Source organism: Mustela nivalis (assembly GCF_964662115.1).
Source record: "Mustela nivalis genome assembly, chromosome: 16".
Lineage (NCBI taxonomy): Eukaryota > Metazoa > Chordata > Mammalia > Carnivora > Mustelidae > Mustela > Mustela nivalis.
Window position 1 is genome coordinate 67,216,464 of NC_139035.1, and position 20,909 is coordinate 67,237,372.

At 59.1% G+C, this 20,909-nt stretch overlaps 2 protein-coding genes and 1 long non-coding RNA gene across 10 annotated transcripts; 2 read left to right on the top strand and 1 right to left on the bottom strand.

The window, feature by feature from the left end:
• Positions 1-325: 325 nt before the first annotated feature.
• On the top strand, positions 326-2,908 carry LOC309850090. Its single transcript, XR_014304083.1, has 3 exons — positions 326-832; positions 1,366-2,103; positions 2,820-2,908. It is a non-coding gene; the product is annotated as an uncharacterized lncRNA (long non-coding RNA).
• Positions 2,909-6,095: 3,187 nt separating this feature from the next.
• LOC309849698 (uncharacterized protein) lies at positions 6,096-9,186 on the bottom strand (the record flags this gene model as incomplete). 5 transcript variants are annotated; one of them, XM_082702570.1, is made up of 4 exons in its annotated part: positions 6,096-6,484; positions 6,809-6,856; positions 7,360-7,488; positions 7,587-7,817. In XM_082702570.1, the coding sequence occupies 4 exons, from the start codon at positions 7,815-7,817 to the stop codon at positions 6,188-6,190; spliced, it is 705 nt and encodes a 234-aa protein (XP_082558696.1). In that variant the 3' UTR covers positions 6,096-6,187. The 5 variants fall into 5 exon arrangements, 2 of the variants coding, with proteins under 2 accessions (XP_082558696.1, XP_082558697.1); XR_014303842.1 differs by having other exon boundaries at positions 6,096-6,861; positions 7,587-9,186; XR_014303843.1 differs by having other exon boundaries at positions 6,096-6,954; positions 7,587-9,186.
• Positions 9,187-13,217: 4,031 nt separating this feature from the next.
• SSR2 (signal sequence receptor subunit 2) lies at positions 13,218-18,819 on the top strand. Of its 4 annotated transcripts, none has more exons than XM_082703447.1 (6): positions 13,218-13,356; positions 13,707-13,861; positions 14,715-14,813; positions 15,859-15,967; positions 17,656-17,733; positions 18,285-18,819. In XM_082703447.1, exons 1-6 carry the CDS (start codon positions 13,348-13,350, stop codon positions 18,393-18,395), a joined length of 561 nt encoding a protein of 186 aa, XP_082559573.1. In that variant the 5' UTR covers positions 13,218-13,347; the 3' UTR covers positions 18,396-18,819. The 4 variants fall into 4 exon arrangements, with proteins under 4 accessions (XP_082559573.1, XP_082559575.1, XP_082559572.1 ...); XM_082703449.1 differs by lacking the exon at positions 18,285-18,819 and adding an exon at positions 17,947-18,035; XM_082703446.1 differs by having other exon boundaries at positions 13,301-13,356; positions 13,644-13,861.
• The last annotated feature ends 2,090 nt before the right edge of the window (positions 18,820-20,909 follow it).

Consider the following 20,909-nt stretch of genomic DNA (forward strand, 5'->3'; position numbering starts at 1 on the left):
CGGCTTGTCCCGCCGCTCGTGCCAGCTAAGGAAAGTCGAGTGCTGATGGTGTCCCGTGCACGAGGTTACGGACTAGGCCACAGTGCCACGCGAGGGAGCCGTGCATGGGAGCCCCGCTTCAGGTAACGTGGGCTAGAAGTCCCTCGCCAGCACTTTAACTACAGGGTTTTGGGTTTTTTTTTTAAGATTTAAATTTATTTGACAGAGCAAGAGACCACAAGCAGGGGGAGGGGAAGGGGGAGAAGCAGGCTCCGCACTGAGCAGGGAGCCCCTTGCAGGGCTTGATCCGAGGACCCTGAGATCATGACCTGAGCCCAAGGCAGACGCTTAGTGACGGAGCCACCCAGGCACCCCTCACTACTGGGTGAAAAAATAACTGAAAAAGCGTCAAAGGGCCACCGAGAACCAGTGGGGGCACTGCGGGGAGGGGGAAGGCCACTGCCCTGCAGGAGCCCTGCCTTGGACTCTGCGGCTGCTGCCCATGGGGAACACGACGGAGGGGCCGCGCTGTGTTTTGAGAGCCTGGAAGGACAGGAGCCGGGGGAACAGCAGGCCGGCGTCCCCAGGTGCGTGGCAGAAGCAGCAGAAATCTCCAGAACGTACTGTCAACCATGTAAAAGTGAACGATGCACCAGTGAGGACAAGGTGCTGCCCGTGAGGCCAAGCGGGAACAAGGGACAACGGACGGACCCACGGCGACTCCAGCAGCTGGGCCTACAGATGAGCACAGCTGCTTAGTGTCGCAAGATAAAGACCCGACCTGGAAGTTCCGGCGAGACTGGAAACTACCAAACCAGACAGCGTCCCGGTGGCAGAAGGACCAAGTGGAGAGGTGAGCAGGGCGTCCGTGGACGGGCACACTAGCCGATGCCACACAGCTGCGCCGGGAGCTGGTGCAGACGGCCAGGCCACGAGGATGGGCACGGGCTCCACTACACGTCTAGGTCACATCACAGTGACAGAACTGATGAAAACCACAATTCACAGATTCAGGAGACCCAGTGAGTTACAACAGACTTGCGTTCTGCAAATAGGTCAAAAGCAGCGAGAGAACGAGGGCCGACGAGCCCGAGAGGGACCGGGCCCAGCACTGCTGTGTCCACAGCCACATGGGAGCCTGGTGGGTGGGCCAGCCACCTCCAGGTCCTCAACAAGATTTTTTTTTTTTAAAGAATTTTATTTATTTGACAGACAGAGATCACAAGCAGGCAGAGAGAGGAAGGGAAGCAGGCTCCCCGCTGAGCAGAGAGCCCGATGTGGGGCTCTATCCCAGGACCCTGAGATCATGATCAGAGCTGAAGACAGAGGCTTTAACCCACCGAGCCACCCAGGCACCCCTCAATAAGATTTCTAATTTATTATTAGGTAGAGAACACAAGCGGGGTTGGAGGGACAGAGGAGAGGAAGAAGCAGGCCTCCCGCTAAGCAGAGAGCCTGGTGCAGGACTCCATCCCAGGACCCCAGGATCACGACCGGAACTGGAGGCAGATGCTTCACTGGTTGGGGCTCCCAGGCGCCCCCAGGATGGATGTTTTCTTGCTCAGCAAACAGAAGCACAATGTGTTCCTGCCAAATGACTGGAGGGAGAAAATAAAGTGAGGGCTCTGAGGCAGGACAAGAAGGAAACACCATGTCAAGAAATCTGGGAGCTTTCCCAGCACGGCGGAGCCCTCGTGCATGGTCCTGCCCCGGTGGATTTACCGAGACCCATAGAACCTTCCAGCAGAGGACCCTAGGATATGCAAACAAGAAACATGTCATCTAGGAGGTCAGGGGACACCAGGACAGGATGAGGAATGTAACCAGAGGCTCAAAACATGTCATAAATGGATGAAATCAACTCCCCGAGGAGGGGCGTCAGCTGCGGACCCAGAAACTCAGAAATGAGCGGCATCTGTGAAAACAGCGGCAAGGAAGCCTAGCACTGGGCTCGGGGCGATGCGCATCCCTTGGATGTCTTGTTAACAAGCCTGGTCTAGCCCACTGGGATAGACCTAAGTAAACGCCGGATCCCTGGGGTGCACGGTGCTCTCCGGGGAAGCGGGAGTCTACAGACAAGTGAGGGGCTGAGTCTAGAAGGACCTGAGTTGTCCTGGATTAGAGGTGAGACACCAGCACAAGCTCATGTTTAGCTTAATGCAGCCGCAGAGGCAAATGCCCGGGGAACATGAGTTGGCACCGCCTGCGTCCTGGCTCTCCGTGGCAGGGGGCCGAGGAGGTGCGACACGTGGGGGCGTCTTGGGCACCTGGCGGCCAGGCCTTGGTCTCTGAGGCCATCCTCCAAGGGAAGTCCCCCAGGTCTCCCGGAGGAACGGCCGATGCCGGGACAGGACACCTGCTAGATGAGCGGGGTCAGGGGAGGTGGGGCAGACCGGCAGACCCCCAGACCGGCAGACCCCCAGCGACCAGGGTGTGGCAGAAGACACGGGAGCCCCTGGAAGGCCTCCCAGTGGCGGCATAGAATTGAAACCCAGAGTGCAAAGTATGCCCATGAGTCTACTGATGCCCATCAATAATGGATCAAAAAATAGGCAAAGAGAGACAAATGTGTGCAGGAGAAGTTCCCAACACCGTATGTCAATCTTCCGCCTAAAGGAGGTCGAGCAGATCTGCCCGCTCCTCGGCTGTGGGCTGTACAGGCTTCCCTTCCAAAGCAGGGAAAGGGCACAGCCAGGTGACTTTAGAGAGGGGACGCGACCTCAGCACGGGGGTGGAGGTCAACAAGAAATCCCGCCGATAGCATGTGCTCATGACAGGAGACGATAAAAACAGCATCTGACCTCAGTTCTCTTCCCCCGGAACGCCTATCTCCCGTCCAGTCACGAGGAAAACTCCGCGCTGTCCCGTCTGCGTCCTCCTCGGAACCGTCAAGGTCATCGGAAACAAGAAGAGTCTGAGGAACTGTCACGGTTCCTAAGGAGACGCGACCATCAAAGGTGACGGAGCATCCGGCTCCCCAGAGAAGACATCGGCTGAAAACTAGAGAAATCTGAGTGAAGTACAGATGTTAGTTAATAACAACGCATGAGCCACGCGGCCACCTTAACACCCGCGACAGTGAAGGGTGACCGTAGGTGGGGGAACCGGGCCCAGGGTCTGTAGGAACACTCTTTGCTGTAAGTTTTTTTATAAATCTAAAATTCTGCACAATAAAAAGTTTAAGATGAGAGAAGGCGCCTGGGTGGCTCAGTGGGTTAAGCGTCTGCCTTCGGCTCAGGTCATGATCTCAGAGGCCTGGATCGAGCCCTGCATCGAGCTCTCTGCTCAGCGGGGAGCCTGCTTCCCTCTCTCTGCCTGCCTCCCCATCGTGTTGTTTCTCCCTCTCAAATAAGTAAAATCTAAAAAAAAAAAAAGAGGGAGAGAGAGCGAGAACATTGAGAGCACCATAAAGAGAACAGGGAAACAGGGAAAACCCTCAGTCACAGCTCTGAATACGCGTCTCTCTGTAACTGACGGCTGCAGGCCGAGACAATAGCCATAGGGTCTAACAGACCGTGAGTTCTAAGATAGAGTTTTTTCCAGGGTGTGTGGGTGCCTCAGTGGGCAGATTGGAGAACTGTTGGTCTCGGGGTTGTGAGTTTTAGCCCCATGTTGGGTGCAGAGATTACTTAAAAATAAAATCTTAGGGATGCCTGGGGGGCTCAGTTGCGAAGCCTCTGCCTTCAGCTCCCGTCACGATCCCAGGGTCCTGGGATGGAGCCCCGAGTTGGGCTCTCTGCTCCACGGGGAGCCTGCTTCTCCTTCTTGCTGGCCCTCCCCCTGCTCACGCTCTCTCTCTCTCTCTTGAAGAAATAATATATATATTTTTTAAAGATTTTATTTATTTATTTTACAGAGAGAGATTGATAGATCACAAGCAGGCAGAGAGGCAGGCAGAGAGAGAGGGGGAAACAGGCTCCTCGCTGAGCAGAGAGCCCGATGCGGGGCTCGATCCCAGGACCCTGAGATCATGACCTGAGCGGAAGGCAGAGGCTTAACCTACTGAGCCAGCCAGACTCCCCTCAAAGAAATAATTAAAAAAAACAAAAACAAAAACAGGGTGTCTGGGTGGCTCAGGGTTAAGCGTCTGCCTTTGGCCCCGCCTCGGGCTCCTCCCTCTTCCACTCCCCCTGTTTGTCTTTCTCTCCGTGCAATAAATAAAAGCTTAAAAACAAACAAGCAAACAAAAAACCAACAGCAGCAAGTGCTGGTGAAGATGTGATGAAACTGGACGTTGGCATTGTGGGTGACAATGCGAAATGGTAGAGCAGGTGTGGAAGACGGGGTTGTAGCAGCGTCTCAAAACACGGAAAATGGAGCTAGCACACGGCTCAAATTCCACTCCTGGGTCTAAGCTCAAAGGAATGGAAAGTGAGGTCTTGAAGAGATGTGCATACACCCGTGTCCAACAGCTAAATCGTGAAGTCAGTCAGCTGTCGCCCATGGGTGACAGGAGCCGCAGAGTGCGGGACCGTCGCTGGGGCCCGAGGAGGAGGCACCTTCTGGTTTCCTTGCGACAGGCACGAGCGTCGAGGACGTCGCAGCGCCCGAAATAAGCGGTCACCATCCGGAGGAGCCCGCGCGATGCAGGAGGCCCGTCGCGTCGCCAGCCCCGCAGAGACAGAGCAGGGGCGGCCGCAGGGGGGGCAGGAGATGGAGGGACCGGGCGCCGCGGGCCCGGGTTTCGGGGCTATGCGGCGACGGGTTCTGGAGGCCGACGGCGGCCGCGTGTCGGGTGCCCTGACGTGAGCCCTTGAAGCGGACACGGTGGATGTCCTGTCGCGTATCTTACCACAATGAAAAAGGATTTAATCAATAAAATAGAAAACACAACAAAGCCGACAGCGTGGGGAGGGGTAACGAAAGAATATGCCGCATCGTTTCGCACACAAAAACCTGAAGTGGGCAAAAGTAAACTTTACTTTTTAAAAAAGATTTGTATCATTTATTTATTTATTTATTGAGAGTGAGCAAGTCCACAGGGAGGGGCAGAGGGAGAGGGAGAGAGAATCCCAGGCCAAACTCCCTGCTGAGCGCAGAGCTCCATCCCGGACCCTGGGATCGTGACCTGAGCCCAAGGTAGTCGCTTAACGACTGAGCCACCCAGGCGCCCCTGGTTTTATTTTTAAGCATGCTGCTGTAATACGCTTTTTAAAGGTTTTATTTATTGGACGCAGAGTGAGAGAGCGCACAAGCAGGGGCAGAGGGAGAGGGAGAAGCAGGCTCCCCGCTGAGCAGAGAGCCCGATGCGTGGCTCGATCCCAGGACCCTGAGATCATGACCTGAGCCGAAGGCCGAGGCTTAACCCACTGAGCCACCCAGGTGCCCCGTGTAATAAACTCTTCAAGCACACACGGAGCATTTACAAAACTTAAATACACCCAGGAAACAGGACGAATGTCGGTGAATTCTAGGAGCTGCTATGATGGCCCCTGGGCCGACCCCGGGGCACCCACCCCGCTCCTCCTCCTCCGGGGGACTTGCCAACCGCTCACAGCAGGGACCTCCACCCCCACCCCGGGGGGGGGGCTCCCGGTGGTTAATGGGGCCGAGGCCACAGCCCACTCAGCCTTCCTCCCGGCGGGTCCTGTGTCCTCACCGCCCTTCCCCGCGGGGCCCTCAGCCTCGGCAACCTGCGGGAGCCCCAGCTAGGACGGCGGCACGTCTCCACTTGTCCCCACGGGTCGCCCTCCCAGCCAGCCAGGGGCAGGGCCCGAAGGAGGTCCTGGAGGGCGAGGCCCCTCTGCCCCTCGCTGAGGCGGAGGCCAGGCGGTTCCGGCAGGCGCGGCGGCCAGCGGCCTTTGTTCCCATCTGAACGTTTGCGAAGTGAGGAGCTCACAAGCTTTGTCTTGACCTGAGTGTCTGGGCGACAGCCGAACTCTGCAGGGGGTGGGGGGCGGACGAACGCGCCCCCAGGCCTCGCCCTTGGCTCTTTCCCTCTCCAAGCCGCAGCCCCCCCCAGGCCTCGCTCTAGGGACAGACATTCCAACGCAGCTGGAAAGGTGCTCAGGCGTCCAGAGAGGACGGGAGGAGGAAAGCAGGTGCGTGTCCCCCCCGATCCACTCACCACCGTCCCATCTGTCCGTCCCGCGGTCAAGGGGCTGGCACCGACCTCCTCGAACAGAAACTGGGCTTTATTTACAAAGGTTGACCGTCTGGGGCTCCCGGCTCTGGGCCAGGCCTCGCCCGGGCACAGCCCCTGCAAGGCCTAGCCGTCGGGCCGGGGCGCCCCGGACCCCGACCCCCGCCCCGACCAGCGAGCGCAGCAGCAGCCGCACAGACAGCAGCGCAAGCCGGCCAGGCTCCAGCGGGAGGCCGGGCTCTGGCTGTAGGCGCCGCTCCCCGGGGCGCTGGGGCTGGGGCGCTCCTTCTGCCTTGGCCTCCGGGACCGCCGGGGCGGGGGGCCCCTGTCGGCCTCGTCCTCCTCCTGCTCATCCTTCTCCCCCTTGTGCTTCCTCAGGCTCCGCTTCTGCCTCCGGGCCGGCGCCAGGCCGGGCTCTTCTTCCTTGGGGAATCCGAGAGCGAGGCGTGACCCATCCCGTGACCCACGGGCCTCGGTGTCTGAGGGGGCAAGTGAGGCAGAGAAGGACCGAGGTCGGAGGGGAGGTCAGCGAAGCCTGCCCTTCCCCCTCGGGGACCGCGGGCAAGTCCCCAGACAGCCCCTGCCCGGGGGCTCAGCCTGCTGCGGCGGGCGCCGGGGGGTTCTTTCGAGGCTCCCGACGCGGATGCTGTGCTTAAACAAGACTCATTCTGCCAGGCAGATCCTGCCCCCCAGGGGTCCCCTCTGGAAATCCTGGCTGCTCCTGCTTCGGGGGACGGATATGTCTACCGTGAGTGTGATGGTTTCCGAGGTCGCGCACCTTCCTCCTCGGCAAACCTGCACTTCAGATAGGAGCAACTTGCGGGTCAGCGACCGCAGCCCCGACTGAGCCGCTCCAGCCCACAGGCCGCTCGGTCCCTCCACCAGCCGGTTTCCTGCCCAGAAATGTTGCGAGGAAGCCCCGGAGGAGGGGTGGAAAGGCGGTCCGGGACTGAAGCACTTGTGGGGGAGGACCTGGGGCAGACACCCGGCTAGGCACCGAGCATCTCCACTTCTGACCCATGTCATCTTGGGAGAGTTATGTCCCTTGCCCGTGCCTCAGTTTCTTTATCTGAAAAATTGGGACAATAATAGCATCTACCCAGAGAGGCGTATGTAAGCTGTGCTTTCGATGACTGTTGGCCTTTTACTCTGGAGGCAGTCATTTGAGCCACGCTTAGGAGGATGTGGGCTGGAAGCATGCGGGGACAGTCGGGAAGGTGGCCGCAGGCCATTGCCGGGCACGGAGCACGGGCCGGGGGCTCCCAGGGGAGGTGGGGTGCGGGGGAGGCGGCACTCACGCTGCTCAGCTCCCGGCTCCCTTGGTAGCCGAGGTCATCAGTGAAGCTGTGGACAGACGTCGAGGATCCGGCACAGGAGTTAAAGGAGGGATCTTCCGTCCCTGGGGCTCTCCTAGCTTCTTGGGTCCCCTGAGGGCGAGGAGGGGTCAGGAGGGTGCAGCTCACACTGAGCAGGCGCCTGGGGTCAGGGGCCTTGCCCCGGCCTGTGCCCCAGCCTGCCCGCTGACCTTGAGGGTGGAAGATGAAGACGCGTTCTCTTTCTTCCTCATGATCGTGAAGCTCTCGGAGCGCGTGTGCGGGGAGTCCGCGCGTCCCCTCCCTGCCCACCGCACACTCACGATTCTAGTCTCCATGTCCTCACAGAACTGGTTGTCATAGCAACAGGAGGGTGGGGACCCAGGGCCTGGGGTTCCGGGGTGGGGGCTGCTCTGAGGGGCCGAGAGGGCACGTGCGCCCATTCACACACACACTCCTGCTTCGCTTCTCTCAGGAGGAGGCTGGAAATGCTCATTCCCCGGCCCCAGCCGACCGGGGCCAGCGGAAGGAAGACTGGGCTTCACTACAGACTGGTCCGATTCCAAAAAGGGCGCAGACCCTGCAAGGGCTTCAAGACGAGGCTGACGCAGACTCGAACTTGGCTGACGCAGCCAAGAACTTCAGGTACCGGGTCTGTGAGATATTCAAGGGACCCAAGGACTTAGAAGGGCCCCTCGAATGTCTGTGCCAAGAGCCAGAGCCACCTCTCCCTTTCTCCTCTCCCTCAAATGGCACACTGCGATATGCAACCCTTCACAGGACCTTAGGGTCTCTTTGAAAGTTCCTAGAGGGTGTTTGGGAGAAAACTGAGTACGGACTCTGTAGCAGAAAATCGTAGATTATGTCACCGTCAAACTTTGGGGGTGCAATAATATTATTGTAATTACAGGAGAAAATCTTGCTTTTGGTCCGCTCTGGGATGTGCCCAGGCAGGGGGCCTAAGGCATCCTTCAGAATTTCTGCTCATCCTAGTGCCAGCCCAGTTTGCAGATCTGAGGAATGCTCTCGAGTAGCAAGGAAGGAGTGATTGGCTTGGAGAGGCCAACCAAGTCCCCCGGGACGCAGGAGAGGAGGGGAAGTAGAGGGACAGTTATCGGGGAAGGGGACTATGCCAGGGAGCCTGGGAGAGGGCTGAGGGGCTGTGGCTAGACTCAGAGGGAACCTGTCGTCTGAGAACACACAGGATCAATGTCTTAAGGGGTGCCAGAAAGGAAAAGTATTGATAACCAGGGGGCACCTGGGTGGGTCATTCGGTTAAGAGACCGACTCTTGATTTCAGCTCAGGACATGATCTCAGAGTGGTGAGATCGGTCGGACCCCACATCAGGCCCCACGCTCAGCACAGAGTCTGCTTGAGTTTCTCTCCTTCTCCCTCTGCCCTTCCTCTTTCTCTCTCCCGTCTCTCTCCCTCTAAAATAAATAAATAAGAGGCGCCTGGGTGGCTTTGTTTGATAAGTGTCTGCCTTCGGCTCAGGTTATGATCTCAGGGTCCCGGGATCGAGTTCCGCATCGAGCTCCCTGCTCAGTGGAGAGCCTGCTTCTCTCTCTGCCTCTGCTCCCTCTGCTTGTGCTCTCTCTCTGTTAAATAAATAAATAAAATCCTTTAAAAAATAAATAGAACCCTAGATGGCAAAGAAAGGTATACTTCTAAAAAATAAAATAAATAAATAAAATCTTTAAAATATACTCTTCTGATGATTCCTAAGGACTTCCCATAGCTAAGAGAGAGAGAGAGAGAGAGAGAAAAAAAAGTATTGATCACGAATCACCCTGCGTCTGGCACGTCAGGAATCCTCCCGAAAAGTAGAGGTGGCTCTGGAGAAAGTGACCAGGAGTCCGTGCATTAGCAGAGATCAAGTTGTTGCTGGTCTGTGGAGAAAAGACTGGACACAGAAATGCAGCCTGGTTCCAGAAGAACGAAACGGCAGCCAGCAGTTCCTGGGCATCGAAATTTGCATCCAGACATTTAGACTCACTAGTTCAATATTTGATTTTGTTTCACTGAGAATATAAGCCTGAATTACTTCTGTAAAATAAAACGAGTTCGTTGCTTGATTCCACTGACAGGAAGTAGCTAAAGTAATCAAATTCATAGAAACAGGAAGTAGAGTAGTGGTTGCCAGGACTGGGGCAGGAGACAGAAACGGGCATTCCTACTTGGTGGGTACGGAGTTTCCGTTCACGAAGTTGAAAACTTTCTGGAGAGAGATGGTTGACAACGAACAGTGTGGACGTCCTTCACGCTACTGAACTCTGGCCTCTAAACGGTTAAATGGCAAATCCCATGTTCGATATATATTTCCCGCAATAAAAAAAAAAAAAAAAAAAAAAGACTCTAAAAGAGAAAAAGTTACAACATTGCTGTCATCCTGTGCTTCTGGATGCTTCTTTTTTTTTTTTTTTTTTTTTTTAAGATTTTATTTTTTTATTTGACAGACAGAGATCACAAATAGAGAGGCAGGCAGAGAGAGGAGGAAGCAGGTTCCCCGGTGAGCAGAGAGCCCGACTCAGGGCTCGATCCCAGGACCCTGGGATCATGACCTGAGCCGAAGGCAGAGGCTTTAACCCACTGAGCCAGCCAGGAGCCCCTCTGGACACTTCTTGAAGAGTGGGGTGGCTCCGAGTTAATCTATAACCACTTAGGGAACGCCCCGCCCGCTAGTTTGTGCCCATCAGAGCCGCCTCCCTCTGGCGGTGAGGCTCTTTCCGGGTGCCTGTCAGGCCACCAGCCAAAAAACAGTTGGCCATTTCCTTCTCAGCTTAGCCACACACTATCTCGGTTTCCTTCTTGTTTCCGATCCCGAAAGAGAGGTCAGTGGGCAGCGTGGGCTCCATGTTGACCATCGGGGGGAACAGGGCAGGAAAGCCGCAAGCAGCTCACACGGGCCCCACACGCCTGGCCTTCTGGCACACGGTTCCCTGCACGCCTAACAAGGTTCTACCCAATCTCTTGGTCTGTGGTTCCTCTGAGGTGGCAGGAAGCAACCGTATTTGTTTGGGAGTCTTTCAGCAGAAACATTTCCGTGACGATTAGTTGTGAAACCTGTCCTCTAGCCGGAGCAGATTCTAAGAGGGAGAATGTAGACAGAGACGGTGTGTCTTCACCGGCCCCGGCCCCGCCCGGCCCCATCCGAGACACTCCCATCCGCACGGGGATGCCGGGGGGAGAACTGGTCTGTTAGCCCAGCATTTTCCAAGGTTTTCTCTGGTTCTAGAGAAATAAAGGAAAAAGCCGTCTATAATTCCAAGGGGTTTGTGAAGCAGCCTCACTTGGATATAGGTCCCTTTAGTTAACCGTGTTCGCCACTGTCGGTGGGGGACGTAGGTGATATGTTCTGTCCTAACTCCGGTGTCTATTTCTTGCCGGAACGTCCGCCGTCCACACGTGGGCCCAAAGCACCAAGAGGCAGAATTTCACAGGCAGGACGAACTGCGTGTTTTAGAGAACATTATAATTAAAATGAAGAATCCTTATTTGGGGAAAAGACACAATGAAGAGAATGTGAAGGTAGACCAGGCCTTGGAAGCCCCACACTAACCTTTTTCAGAACACTTAGTACAGGGGCACCTGGGGGGCTCAGTGGGTTAAAGCCTCTGCCTTCAGCTCAGGTCATGATCCCAGGGTCCTGGGATGGAGCCCCGCATCGGGCTCTCTGCTCAGCGGGAGCCTGCTTCCCCCTCTCTCTCTCTGCCTGCCTCTCAGCCTTCTTGTGATCTCTCTTTCAAATAAATAAAATCTTAAAAAAAAAATAATAACCCACTTAGGACAGTGTAACGAGTGAGTTCATCTGTCCCCCATTCCTGGCGCCCCGCCCCCATTTCAAACTCTTCCGAGTCCAGTGTGTCTTCTATGTGCTTGTCCTCTTGGAAACTAGCATGGGGCTGGTGACAGTAAGAAGTCCATGAAAGCAATTGCTTTATGTCCAAATAACTCGCACTGATCAAACGTCTGAAAGTGAAAAAGTGGGCAAGAAGAAATGGTTCGTTTGGCTAAAGCAGAGAGGGGTCGGGGTGACAGTGAGCATCTTGGTTGTCAGACAAAGGGATATGATTCCATGAACAATGTGCAGCACTGTTGTGTGTGTGTGTGTGTGTGCGCGCGTGCCTGTGTGTTTGTCAAATCGTACTTGACATTCCATTCGCCTTTTCACTCTAGTCATGGGGCTATCTGACCCCATTACTAGGTTCTAAGCTTCTTGAGGGCATACCATACCCTGTCTCTGTGTCTCCCAAAGTGACTATTGCAGCTCTTGGTACACGACAGGTACCCCCCAAAACGGAGGCTCAGTGGATCCACGCATGAACAAGAGACTCAACCAGAAGGGGCACAGGCAGAAGGGTCAGTGTATAAATGGGCAAAGTAAGGATGGAGACATTTCTGTCCGGGATCCAGAGTGGCTATTGGTAGGGAATGTCCACGGCGTGTGCTGAAGATATATTCCTTTTGTGTACAGCTGAGTCCCAGAAACAAGGACATCCACACTTGGTATTTCTCCAAGCCTAGAGAAATTGCCATGAAAACAATGCTTTGAAAAGGGGGGAAAAAAAAGTCCCTCAATCAACAAGGATTTTTTTTTAAAGATTTTATTTGTTTATTTGTGAGAGAGAGCGAGAGAGAAAGAGTGAGCACAGGCAGGCAGAGGCAGAGGGAGAAGCTGGCTTCCCCTCCAAGCAAGGGGCCCCACCTGGGACTCAATCCCAAGACGCTGGAATCATGACCTGAGCCGAAGGCAGCCGCTTAACCAGCTGAGCCATCCAGGCGCCCCAGACTTTTTTTTTTTTTTTTTTTTTAATTTATTTCTTTGACAAAGATCACAAGCAGGCAGAGAGACAGGCAGAGAGAGAGAGGGAGAAGCAGGCTCCCCGCTGAGCAGAGAGCCCGATGCGGGTCTCCATCCCAGGACCCTGAGATCATGACCTGAGCGAAGGCAGAGGCTTAACCCACGGGGGCCCCGGCGGGGACTCCGGGAGCACCTCCTTTGCGCGCAGCAGCACGGCGGGACCGCGGGCCGAGCGCGGGGGACAAACAGCGTGTCCTCATGAAGACGGAGACCAGGGGCAGGACGGTCAAGGCCAGCGCTGGAAGGAGCGACGGCGTCGGGCAAAGCCGGGGCAGCCCGCGGGGGGTGGGACGCAGAGTTCGCCCGAACGAAGGCGGAAAACGTGCGTTTCTCCGCAGGAGCCTGAAGCCCCAGCAAGGAGGCTCCTCGGTCCCCCGCGGACCCGGGGCAGCGCGGGCGCAGGAACGGCGTCCCGAGGGCAGACGCGCCGCCCGCAGACCCCGACCGCGCAGCGCTGTGGTCGGCCGCGCCCGCACCGTCCGCGACCTGCACGCCCGGGACGCCGGGTCTCGTCCCGGAGCCGAGCGCCGGGACAGAAGTGACCGCCGTGAGGGCGCGCGCCAGCCGCAGCCCTGAGCCCCCGGTTCCCGACGCGGAGCCGCGGACGCCCTCCCCGGAGCGCGGCCTGCGGGGTCGGCCCGGAGGAGCCCAGACGCGCGCGCCCTGCGAGAACACGGCCGCGGGGCTCCCGGCGGCCGCGGCGAGGCCACCACTGCCCTTCCCGGCCCTCGAAGGCTCGAGAAGCTCGGGGCCCGGCGCCTTCCGGGACGCAGGGGGAACCCCGTCGGTCGCCGGGAAGCAGAAGGGAGGCCGGCAGCCCGGGGGGGAGGAGCCTCCCCCGGCTCGAGGTTCGCCGGCGCCCGCGACGCCGCAGACTGCGCACCCAGCCGCAGGGCACCTGCCCCGGGGCGGCCGCGCGCGGGGGCGCAGGCCCGCTCGGGTCCCCAGCCCTGCGGGGCGCCGCAGAGCCAGAGGCGGGGCCGGGCCCCGGAACTACAATTCCCAGGAGGCATCGCGCGAAGCATCGCGATTTCCGGCCCGAGGTCACTTCCGGCCTCCGGGCTGCTGACGCTCTCTTCCGGTCTCGGTGGCCCACGGAAAGGCCTGTGGGATGCGCACGGTGAGTGCTGAGCCCGGGGGTGCGGGCGGGGCGCCTCCCGGGTCCGCGCGGTGGCCGGCGGCGGCGGGGACGGGAGGGACGCACTGGCGGGGGAGCCCTGACCCGCAGGGACCCACGGAAGGGAGGTGGGGGCCGGGGCAGGGGCGCGGGGAGGGCCCGGTGGGGCTGGGCGGAGGCCGCCTGTGCGGGGGTCCCCGGCACCCCCACCCGCCGACGGCAGGAGGGCGGTAGGGCCGAGAGGTGGGCGATCGCGGCGGGTGGCCCAGCCCTGCTGGGTGATGGGGAAGGGGCTGCCAGGACGGCGGTGCGCTTCGTGCGGGCTGACCGCCCACGGGCGTCTTCCCGCGCAGATGAGGCTGCTGGCGTCCGTGCTGTTGGCCCTCTGTGCTGTCGGTCATGCGGAGGAAGGAGCGCGGCTGCTGGCCTCCAAGTCGCTGCTGAACAGATACGCCGTGGAGGGGCGAGACCTGACCTTGCAGTACAACATCTACAACGTCGGCTCCAGGCGAGGCGGCCCGGGCGCTGCGGGCGGGCCCTTGTCCTTCCCGGCCGGCCGGAGCCTGCGGGGCACCTGCCGCCACAGGGGTCAGCACGGAGGGAGCGCTGCTGGACCCATTCGCCCAGGCTCCCAGAGACCGCTCCGCTTGTCGGAGCTGGGGGAGTCTCGGGTGGGGAGGACGGAAGGACGAGCCTCCAGTGGGGAGCGGAGGAGGAGCCCCGTCCTTCGCCCCTCGGGCTTGCAGGGCTCAGCTTCCTTCCTGCCATTAACCTGTACGCACGTGTGTGGCCTTTTTAAACTCCTATTTGCGTCTGTTCTCTCTTCCAAGTGTGTCTTGCTCCGTATGACACTCTGTCCCCTCTGTCCATGTGACACGCGTACACATAGAAGGTGGTGGGCCCGTTCCTTCCGTGGTGCTTCTCAGCCAGAGAATCCAGTCCGTGACCCGGATTCTCCGGTGCGGCAAACCCAGCTTACTGTGTGACTCGTGCCTGGCTTGGTAGTTCTGATTTTTGGGACAAGTGGGCAGATTTAATTGGTGATTACTTTTTTTAAAGATTTTACTTATTTGACAGAGAGAGAACGTGAGAGAGGGAACACAAGCTGGGGGAGTGGGAGAGGGAAAAGCAGGCTTCCCGCCGGGCAGGGAGCCCAATGCAGGGCTTGATCCCTGGACTCCCAGGTGCCCCAAAAGTTTATAGTTAAGTAATCTCTCCACCCAGCAAGGGGCTCGAACGCAGAACCCCAAGATCAGGAGTCCTGTGCCCCCACGACCGAGCCAGCGGGGCGCCGCCAGTTGCCGGTTACTGTATTTCTGGGTCCGTTGCTTACTAAGCTCTCTTGTCCCTCCGTTGCGCAGTGCTGCGTTGGACGTGGAGTTATCTGATGATTCCTTCCCTCCCGAGGACTTCGGCATTGTCTCCGGAATGCTCAACGTCAAGTGGGACCGGATTGCCCCGTATCCTTGACGCTGGGTGGTGAAGGCTGGTGTTGGGGAAGACACGGACACAGCAAGGTCACTTCACATAGTCTGGCTGCGCGTGGCCGTTCTGTCACCTCTGCTGAAGAGACGGGACAGTAGAAAATGGAGTGTGATCGAGGGGAGACCTGGGGAAGGAGGGTCCTTGAGGTCTGGTTGTAAGGTGCTATAGCACGCTGTCTGCAGAACAGGGGGACATTGAGGAGGCTGTTTGTGGCTGGACGAGGGTATTTAAGCTGCTTTTACGGGAAGGTCAGTTGAGAGCTAGCACGGAGCCCCAGGGGGCCTCCTAAAGATACTTCTTGCCCAGTGGGTCTCTTTCTGGCCTCCACCAGTTAGTTTCCGAGTGGGATTAGATAAAACTCTTCCCCGTGAATGAAAGTATTTAGATTTTCTGGTGAGGGTAAGCGTTCTTTCTTTTTCTTTTCTTTTCTTTTTTCTTTCTTTCTTTTTTTTTTTTTAAAGATTTTATTGATTTATTTGAGAGGGAAACACAGCGAGAGAGGGAGCACAAGCAGGGGGAGTGGGAGCCGGAGAAGCAGACTCCCCGCCCAGCAGGGAGCCCGATGCCGGGCTCGATCCCAGGACCCTGGAATCATGACCTGAGCTGAAGGCAGACGCTTAACAACTGAGCCCCCCAGGCGCCCCTCGTTCTTTCTTGTTTGTTTGTTTTGTATTTGCAGTCCTCCCTCAGTCAGTCAGTGAAAGAATTTCTGTGGAAATGACTTTTCCAGTCATCGTATGTGTTGCTTTGAACGCTGACTTCTGAAACCCCAGGACCGAGTCCAGCTTGAACCTGCGTGTTGCGTGTCTCGGAGACCCCTTGCGCTGGGCTGGGACGACGTCCTGTCACGCCCCACGTTTCAGGCCTAGAGAACGGTCTGTGTTGATTACTCCCGCGGAGGATTGCAGGCATGAAGCCCCCTCGTGTGGGCCCCCCTTTCTGTGGACGGTGCGTCCCGCCTCCACGGTGAAAGGGCCTTTCACCAGCTGCATCTCCTTGCTTCCTTGACGGTCGGGCCAGCGCTAGCAACGTCTCCCACACCGTGGTCCTGCGCCCGCTCAAGGCCGGCTATTTCAACTTTACCTCGGCCACTGTGACCTACCTGGCCCAGGAGGACGGGCCCGTCGTGGTAAGTTGCCCAAACCTTAGCTGGACGGGCCTAGATCTGCCTTTAGAAACTTGCAGAGACCGGCCAAGGCCAAGGCAGCCGCCGCACTCAGGATGGTAAGAAAGCCCAGAGGCTGCGTGCCGCCTGGGGAAGCAAGGCGGTTTCCAACTGGAAAGCTCCAGAATGAAGCAGTTGAGATGGTGGGACAGGAGAACCGCGGCCTCGTCTCCTCATTCTACACCCCCCCCCCCCGGCTTGCTTTTAACCTGGATGGCGCTGCTTGCCGCGTGGTGGGCGCTCGTGGGTCGCCCGGGCCCCTCCCGCCCCACCGCTGCGTCCACCTTTCCCTTGCTTCGACCGCTCCTGCCGCGGACGCTCTACTGGTGTAGCTGGTCTCTGCCTCCAGCTTTCCGGCCCATTCCGCCCCCGCGCCCTCTCTCGTTCTCATTCGCTCTCTTGGAAGGGACCCCTCCTCCCAAGGCCCAGGTGCGGACGGCATCCCCTCGTTTCTGTCTTCTGCTCTTACACCCCCGGCTCTGTCCTGCTCAGTCTCTCAGCAAGTGTTTGCTGACTGCATAGAAGTTTCTCGAGATCTGATGGCCTCCCTGACCGGAAAGTATGGTTGTCTGCTGTCTCCGAGCCCCGTTTGCTTACGTGTAGGTCTTCAGCCGCTCCCGCTCCCAGTGCAGTGGTAAACTCCTTGAGGCTGGGAACTACCTTTGTCTTAGATGACTCTGTTTCTCACGTACAATAGAAAATAAATAGCGAATTGTCCTTCGGTCGGCTGTTGAGAAGGTCGGCAGACACAGCCCCGGCAGCGTGCTGGGATCTAGGGAACAGCCGGGAGGTGGGGACGCGGTCTCCGGCCGGAGTTTATGAGGCCTCCGACAAGACGCTGTGGCTGGGCTGCCGGCTCCACGGCGAGTGTGCAGCCCCGGAGGCGCTCGGGTCAGCCGCTCGGGTCAGCCGGACGAAGCAAACAGCCTCTGACGCTCACTGCACTTTGTAAATTTTTTTTTTTTTTTAAACCAAGACGTGGGATCATATTCTTGCAAACCTCACTCAGTTTTCACATCCTGGGTCCTTTCTGCTTTCAGAACCGGCCCCAGGACTCTGGTTCTACCTGGTATTTGATAGGTTAAGAGACACCGGAGAGACACAGGCTGTTTGCAGTGTGCTCCGGCGCCCAGCTGTGCTCCAGGGCGGGAATGCTCCTGGCCCCGGCCCCCCGGCCCGTTGCAGTTGGGTGAGGCGGCCCCGGCCCCCTGTCCCGTGTGCAGTTGGGTGAGGCTCCGTGGTCCGCCAGATGCCCGTCAGGTCGCAGGAGCCTCCTGTCCATTGTGAGGTGGGGAAGAGCATTTCCGCTGGAGGAGCAGGTAGCCACGGCCAAGGGCAGTGCCTTCTGTCCCACACCTCGTCCTGCAGACGGGCCGAGACAAAGAGGAAGGATTTGGTCTAACTCAGCCGCTCGCCTGGCCTGCCCTGTTGAGGACAGGCTCCTCGTGTGTCCCCTGGCTCCCAGCGGACTCCTTGTCGGCATGCTGAGCACCGGGCAGCTCTCTCGTTCAGAACCGTTCCCGCATCTTCGGGATGCTCTCTTGCGCCTCGGGGAACTGAGAATGTCAAGCTTTGGCTTGGGTCGGCCGGAGCTGCCGGTCCTCCCGGGAGGAGGACGGGGACCTGCGCTGACGCCCGTCCTGTCCTTTCAGATCGGCTTCACCAGCGCCCCTGGACAGGGAGGAATCCTGGCCCAGCGCGAGTTTGATAGGAGGTTCTCCCCGCATTTCGTAAGCTCCGTGCTGTCCTCTCCCTCTCTCCCTGGGTCCCCTTCGGTTGTGGGACCTCCGGGTCTCCTCAGAAGGTCGTTTGGTTCTCGTCACACCTGCTTTCTCGGGTCTGACTCAGCCACCACCGAGTGTCCTCACTGAGCCGTGATTCGAGACTCTTGGCGGTGGGATGACCGTGGCCAGAACCAAAAAATGGCCCTTTTCCCTGTGCAGCCTCGAGTCAAGTCCCATCTTGGGAGTCCTGGGTCTGTTTTGAGGTTTACAAGAACAAGTGTGTAGACTCCCAGAGTTGCAGAGCACTGGGAAGGTAGAGTGGGAGCACTAGTGGTCTCGTGAAGCTTCTCGTCCATTCTGGGTCGGGTCAGGCAGGGCCTGGGGCTCCATAGCTTGGAAGATAGGTGGGTCTGGAGAGAGCCCTTCCTGCCGGGAGCAGTCGGAGGCGCCTCTGCCGGGCTCGGCCGAACGGGCGCTCCCTCCCCCGCTGCCTCCTTCCCGGCCCTGCCGTGGCCTCGCCCAGACTCGTGAACCAGGGCCTCTGTCGTCCTCCACAGCTGGACTGGGCAGCCTTCGGGGTCATGACGCTGCCCTCCATTGGCGTCCCCCTGCTGCTGTGGTACTCCAGCAAGAGGAAGTACGACGCGCCCAAGACCAAGAAGAACTGAGGCCTTCCTCGGCCGCCCTGCCGGGGGTCCGGGCGCTTTCCAGGCGCCGGAGGGTCTCGAGTGCAGCCTCTGGGCCCCGGCCCTGCCGCCTTCTGGATCCGGCCTGCTCAACCAGAGTGCGGGACCAGGCCGCGGGTCTGTGAAAGCCGCCTCGCTCCGTCCCGACGCCATGTGGCGGGAACGCCTCGGGCAGGGAGCCTTGAGGGCCCTCGGTGCCCCTGCGGGCCGCGGTGTGAACTCTGAGGGGCGCAGGAGGGGGCACCCCGGAGACTGCCTGACTCGACCTCCTTCCCCTACCGGCCCCTCTCGGAAGAGGCAGGAAGACCGACGAGGGCTGAGGGACACTCCGAGGCTCCCCAGTCTCTGTTCTGGGTCGGGGGGCGCTGACCAAGTGGGGTTTTCTAATAAAAACCTGCCACGCTGACTCGTCTGCCTCCTCGTCACCTCTGGGCACCCCGGCTCCTGGGCAGGGGAGCGGACCTCCCGCCGGCTCGCTGTGGCCTGTGGCTCTGTCTGTGCGGACGTCTGTCCCCACCGGACACCTTGCCCGCGTCCCCCCTTCCCTCCGCTTTCGCCGCGCCGCTCCCGCCGCCCTGACCCGTCCTCGCGGCGGCCTCTCCACGGCAGGAGGACGCAGGGGGAGAGGAAGGGCCTCGACGCCCGGTGAGAGCTTCTGGTCTTGATTTGTTCACGGACCTACCTACCGAAAGAACTCTCGACACCTGCTTCTGGCACTTCCTCTGTTTAACAACTAGCTTTTCTTTTTTTCCTTTAAATTGTTTAATCTCTCCCCGGATCAGCTGCTGATCTCGGGGTCGCGAGTTCGAGCCGCGTGCTCCCCGACTGAGCCAGCCAGGCGCCCCACGAACTAGCTTCTCTTAACTTGAATTCGTTTTAGTTCCGCGCACCTGCGGCCCTCGACCTGTGCCCTCAGCACGGCCTGTGGCAAGGCCGTGGTTCTGGCTGCCGGAGCAGCGGCCCTGAGTTGCCTCCGTCCGAGCCAGGAATGCCGTGGTCCGAGAACAGCCTCCCAGGCAGGAGGGAAACCCAACAAACACTGGCTTTGTTCCTGCCACCAAGTTGCCCAGTTTAGATGCTGTTGGGGCTTGAGGGGGGAGAGACTGCCCAACCGGTTTAACCTTTCCTGGGCCCAGCGCGCGCGGAACCCAGGCCCAGGAAGGATGAAAAGGACCTGGAGACAAAGGGAGGCTCCCAGCGGGGTCGCCGTCCGCCAGCTCACCTCCCTCCTTCAGGGGCTGCAGCTCGGACACCCCAGCACCGGCCAGGTCAGAGGGCGAGGACGATACATTTGCTCTTGTTTGTTGTGTTCTGGGGGAGACCGGGGCTTCGCAGAGGGGGGGGGATTAATAGGTCAGAAGCTTGAGGTTGAGAACAAGGACACGGAGGAAGCACGGGGCCGGCCAGACAGTGGCCGTCTTGCTCCCGAGGACTGGGACACTGGTCTTCCGAGGAGGGAACACACTCCTCTGTCCGCGTGGTCCCTGCCGGAAACAGGCGTTCACCTATAGTGGGAGGCGCTGCGGTTTAGAGGACGAGGTAGAAGCCGGGGTAGGGTTCCTGACTCTGGAAGGTGCCACAGGAGCCTTCCTCCTAGCCCGAGCCCCAGGTGGCAATCCTTTCCCTCCTGCCGGGCGGTCTTCAGGGAGAGCTCCACACGGGGGGCCGGGGGGCACCCAGGTCTGATGCAGATGACAAGAGAAGCATTGAGAAGGCAGCTGCTGTCACAGGCCCATTGAACAAAGGCCGAAGCCAGGCTTCCTCTGGAGAGATCAGGCTCCCTGCAGTCAGGATGGGGCGGGAGGCTCGGGCTGGGGCTGGCACAGCCGGGAGTCCCGTGGGCAGACGGAGCAGGGTAGCTGGCCCTGGCTCGAGCCCTCGGAGCTCCTGGAAGAAATCTAATGGGAGACGACCAGCAGACGGCACCCCTCCACCCTCCTGGAGACCACCGCGGGAGGTGTGACCCGCATGCAGTACAGATGGGGGACCCAGCCGTCATGTCCCGGACCCTCCCACGCCGGCAAACCAGCCCTCCATCCTCCAAGTAGGCCAGACCTGCAGCTGGTGGCGGCTCCCCCGCCCCCCACCCTGGTGCCAGGAGGAGCCAGGGGTCCAGATTTCCACGCGCCTCACAGACTAGGCCCTGGGACTCCCCCTGTAGAAAGTCTGCGGGGACCGGGTCTAGGAATTCCCAAGAAGCCGACAGGACGGAAATCCGGGAGGCCGAATGCCCTGGGCTCTCTGGGACTTCCCCTGTGACCGCCTCAGAGTCTGTGTCCTCGTCTGGATGCAGGTGGTTTGAGGGGAGGCCCCGCAAGGACCCCCACCCATAAAATGAGGCGGGGTCCCCCTGTGTTCTTGTGAAGCAAGGAAGAGCCCTTGGGGCTCCTGTGGTTTGGGGCCTGGCCAGCGGGAAAGGGCCGGGTTTCCACGTGTGGCGGCAGCTGTCCCTTCTGAATTCTGGGGCCTGGTCCCCCCACCAGGGGTCGTCTAACT

What these genes read in the sequence shown, in the direction of transcription:
- SSR2 (XM_082703446.1), top strand. An exon ending in AAGTGGGACCGGATTGCCCC is followed by an intron (nt 14,814 to 15,858) that starts GTATCCTTGACG and finishes CGGTCGGGCCAG; the next exon opens with CGCTAGCAACGTCTCCCACA. An exon ending in AGGAGGACGGGCCCGTCGTG is followed by an intron (nt 15,968 to 17,655) that starts GTAAGTTGCCCA and finishes CTGTCCTTTCAG; the next exon opens with ATCGGCTTCACCAGCGCCCC.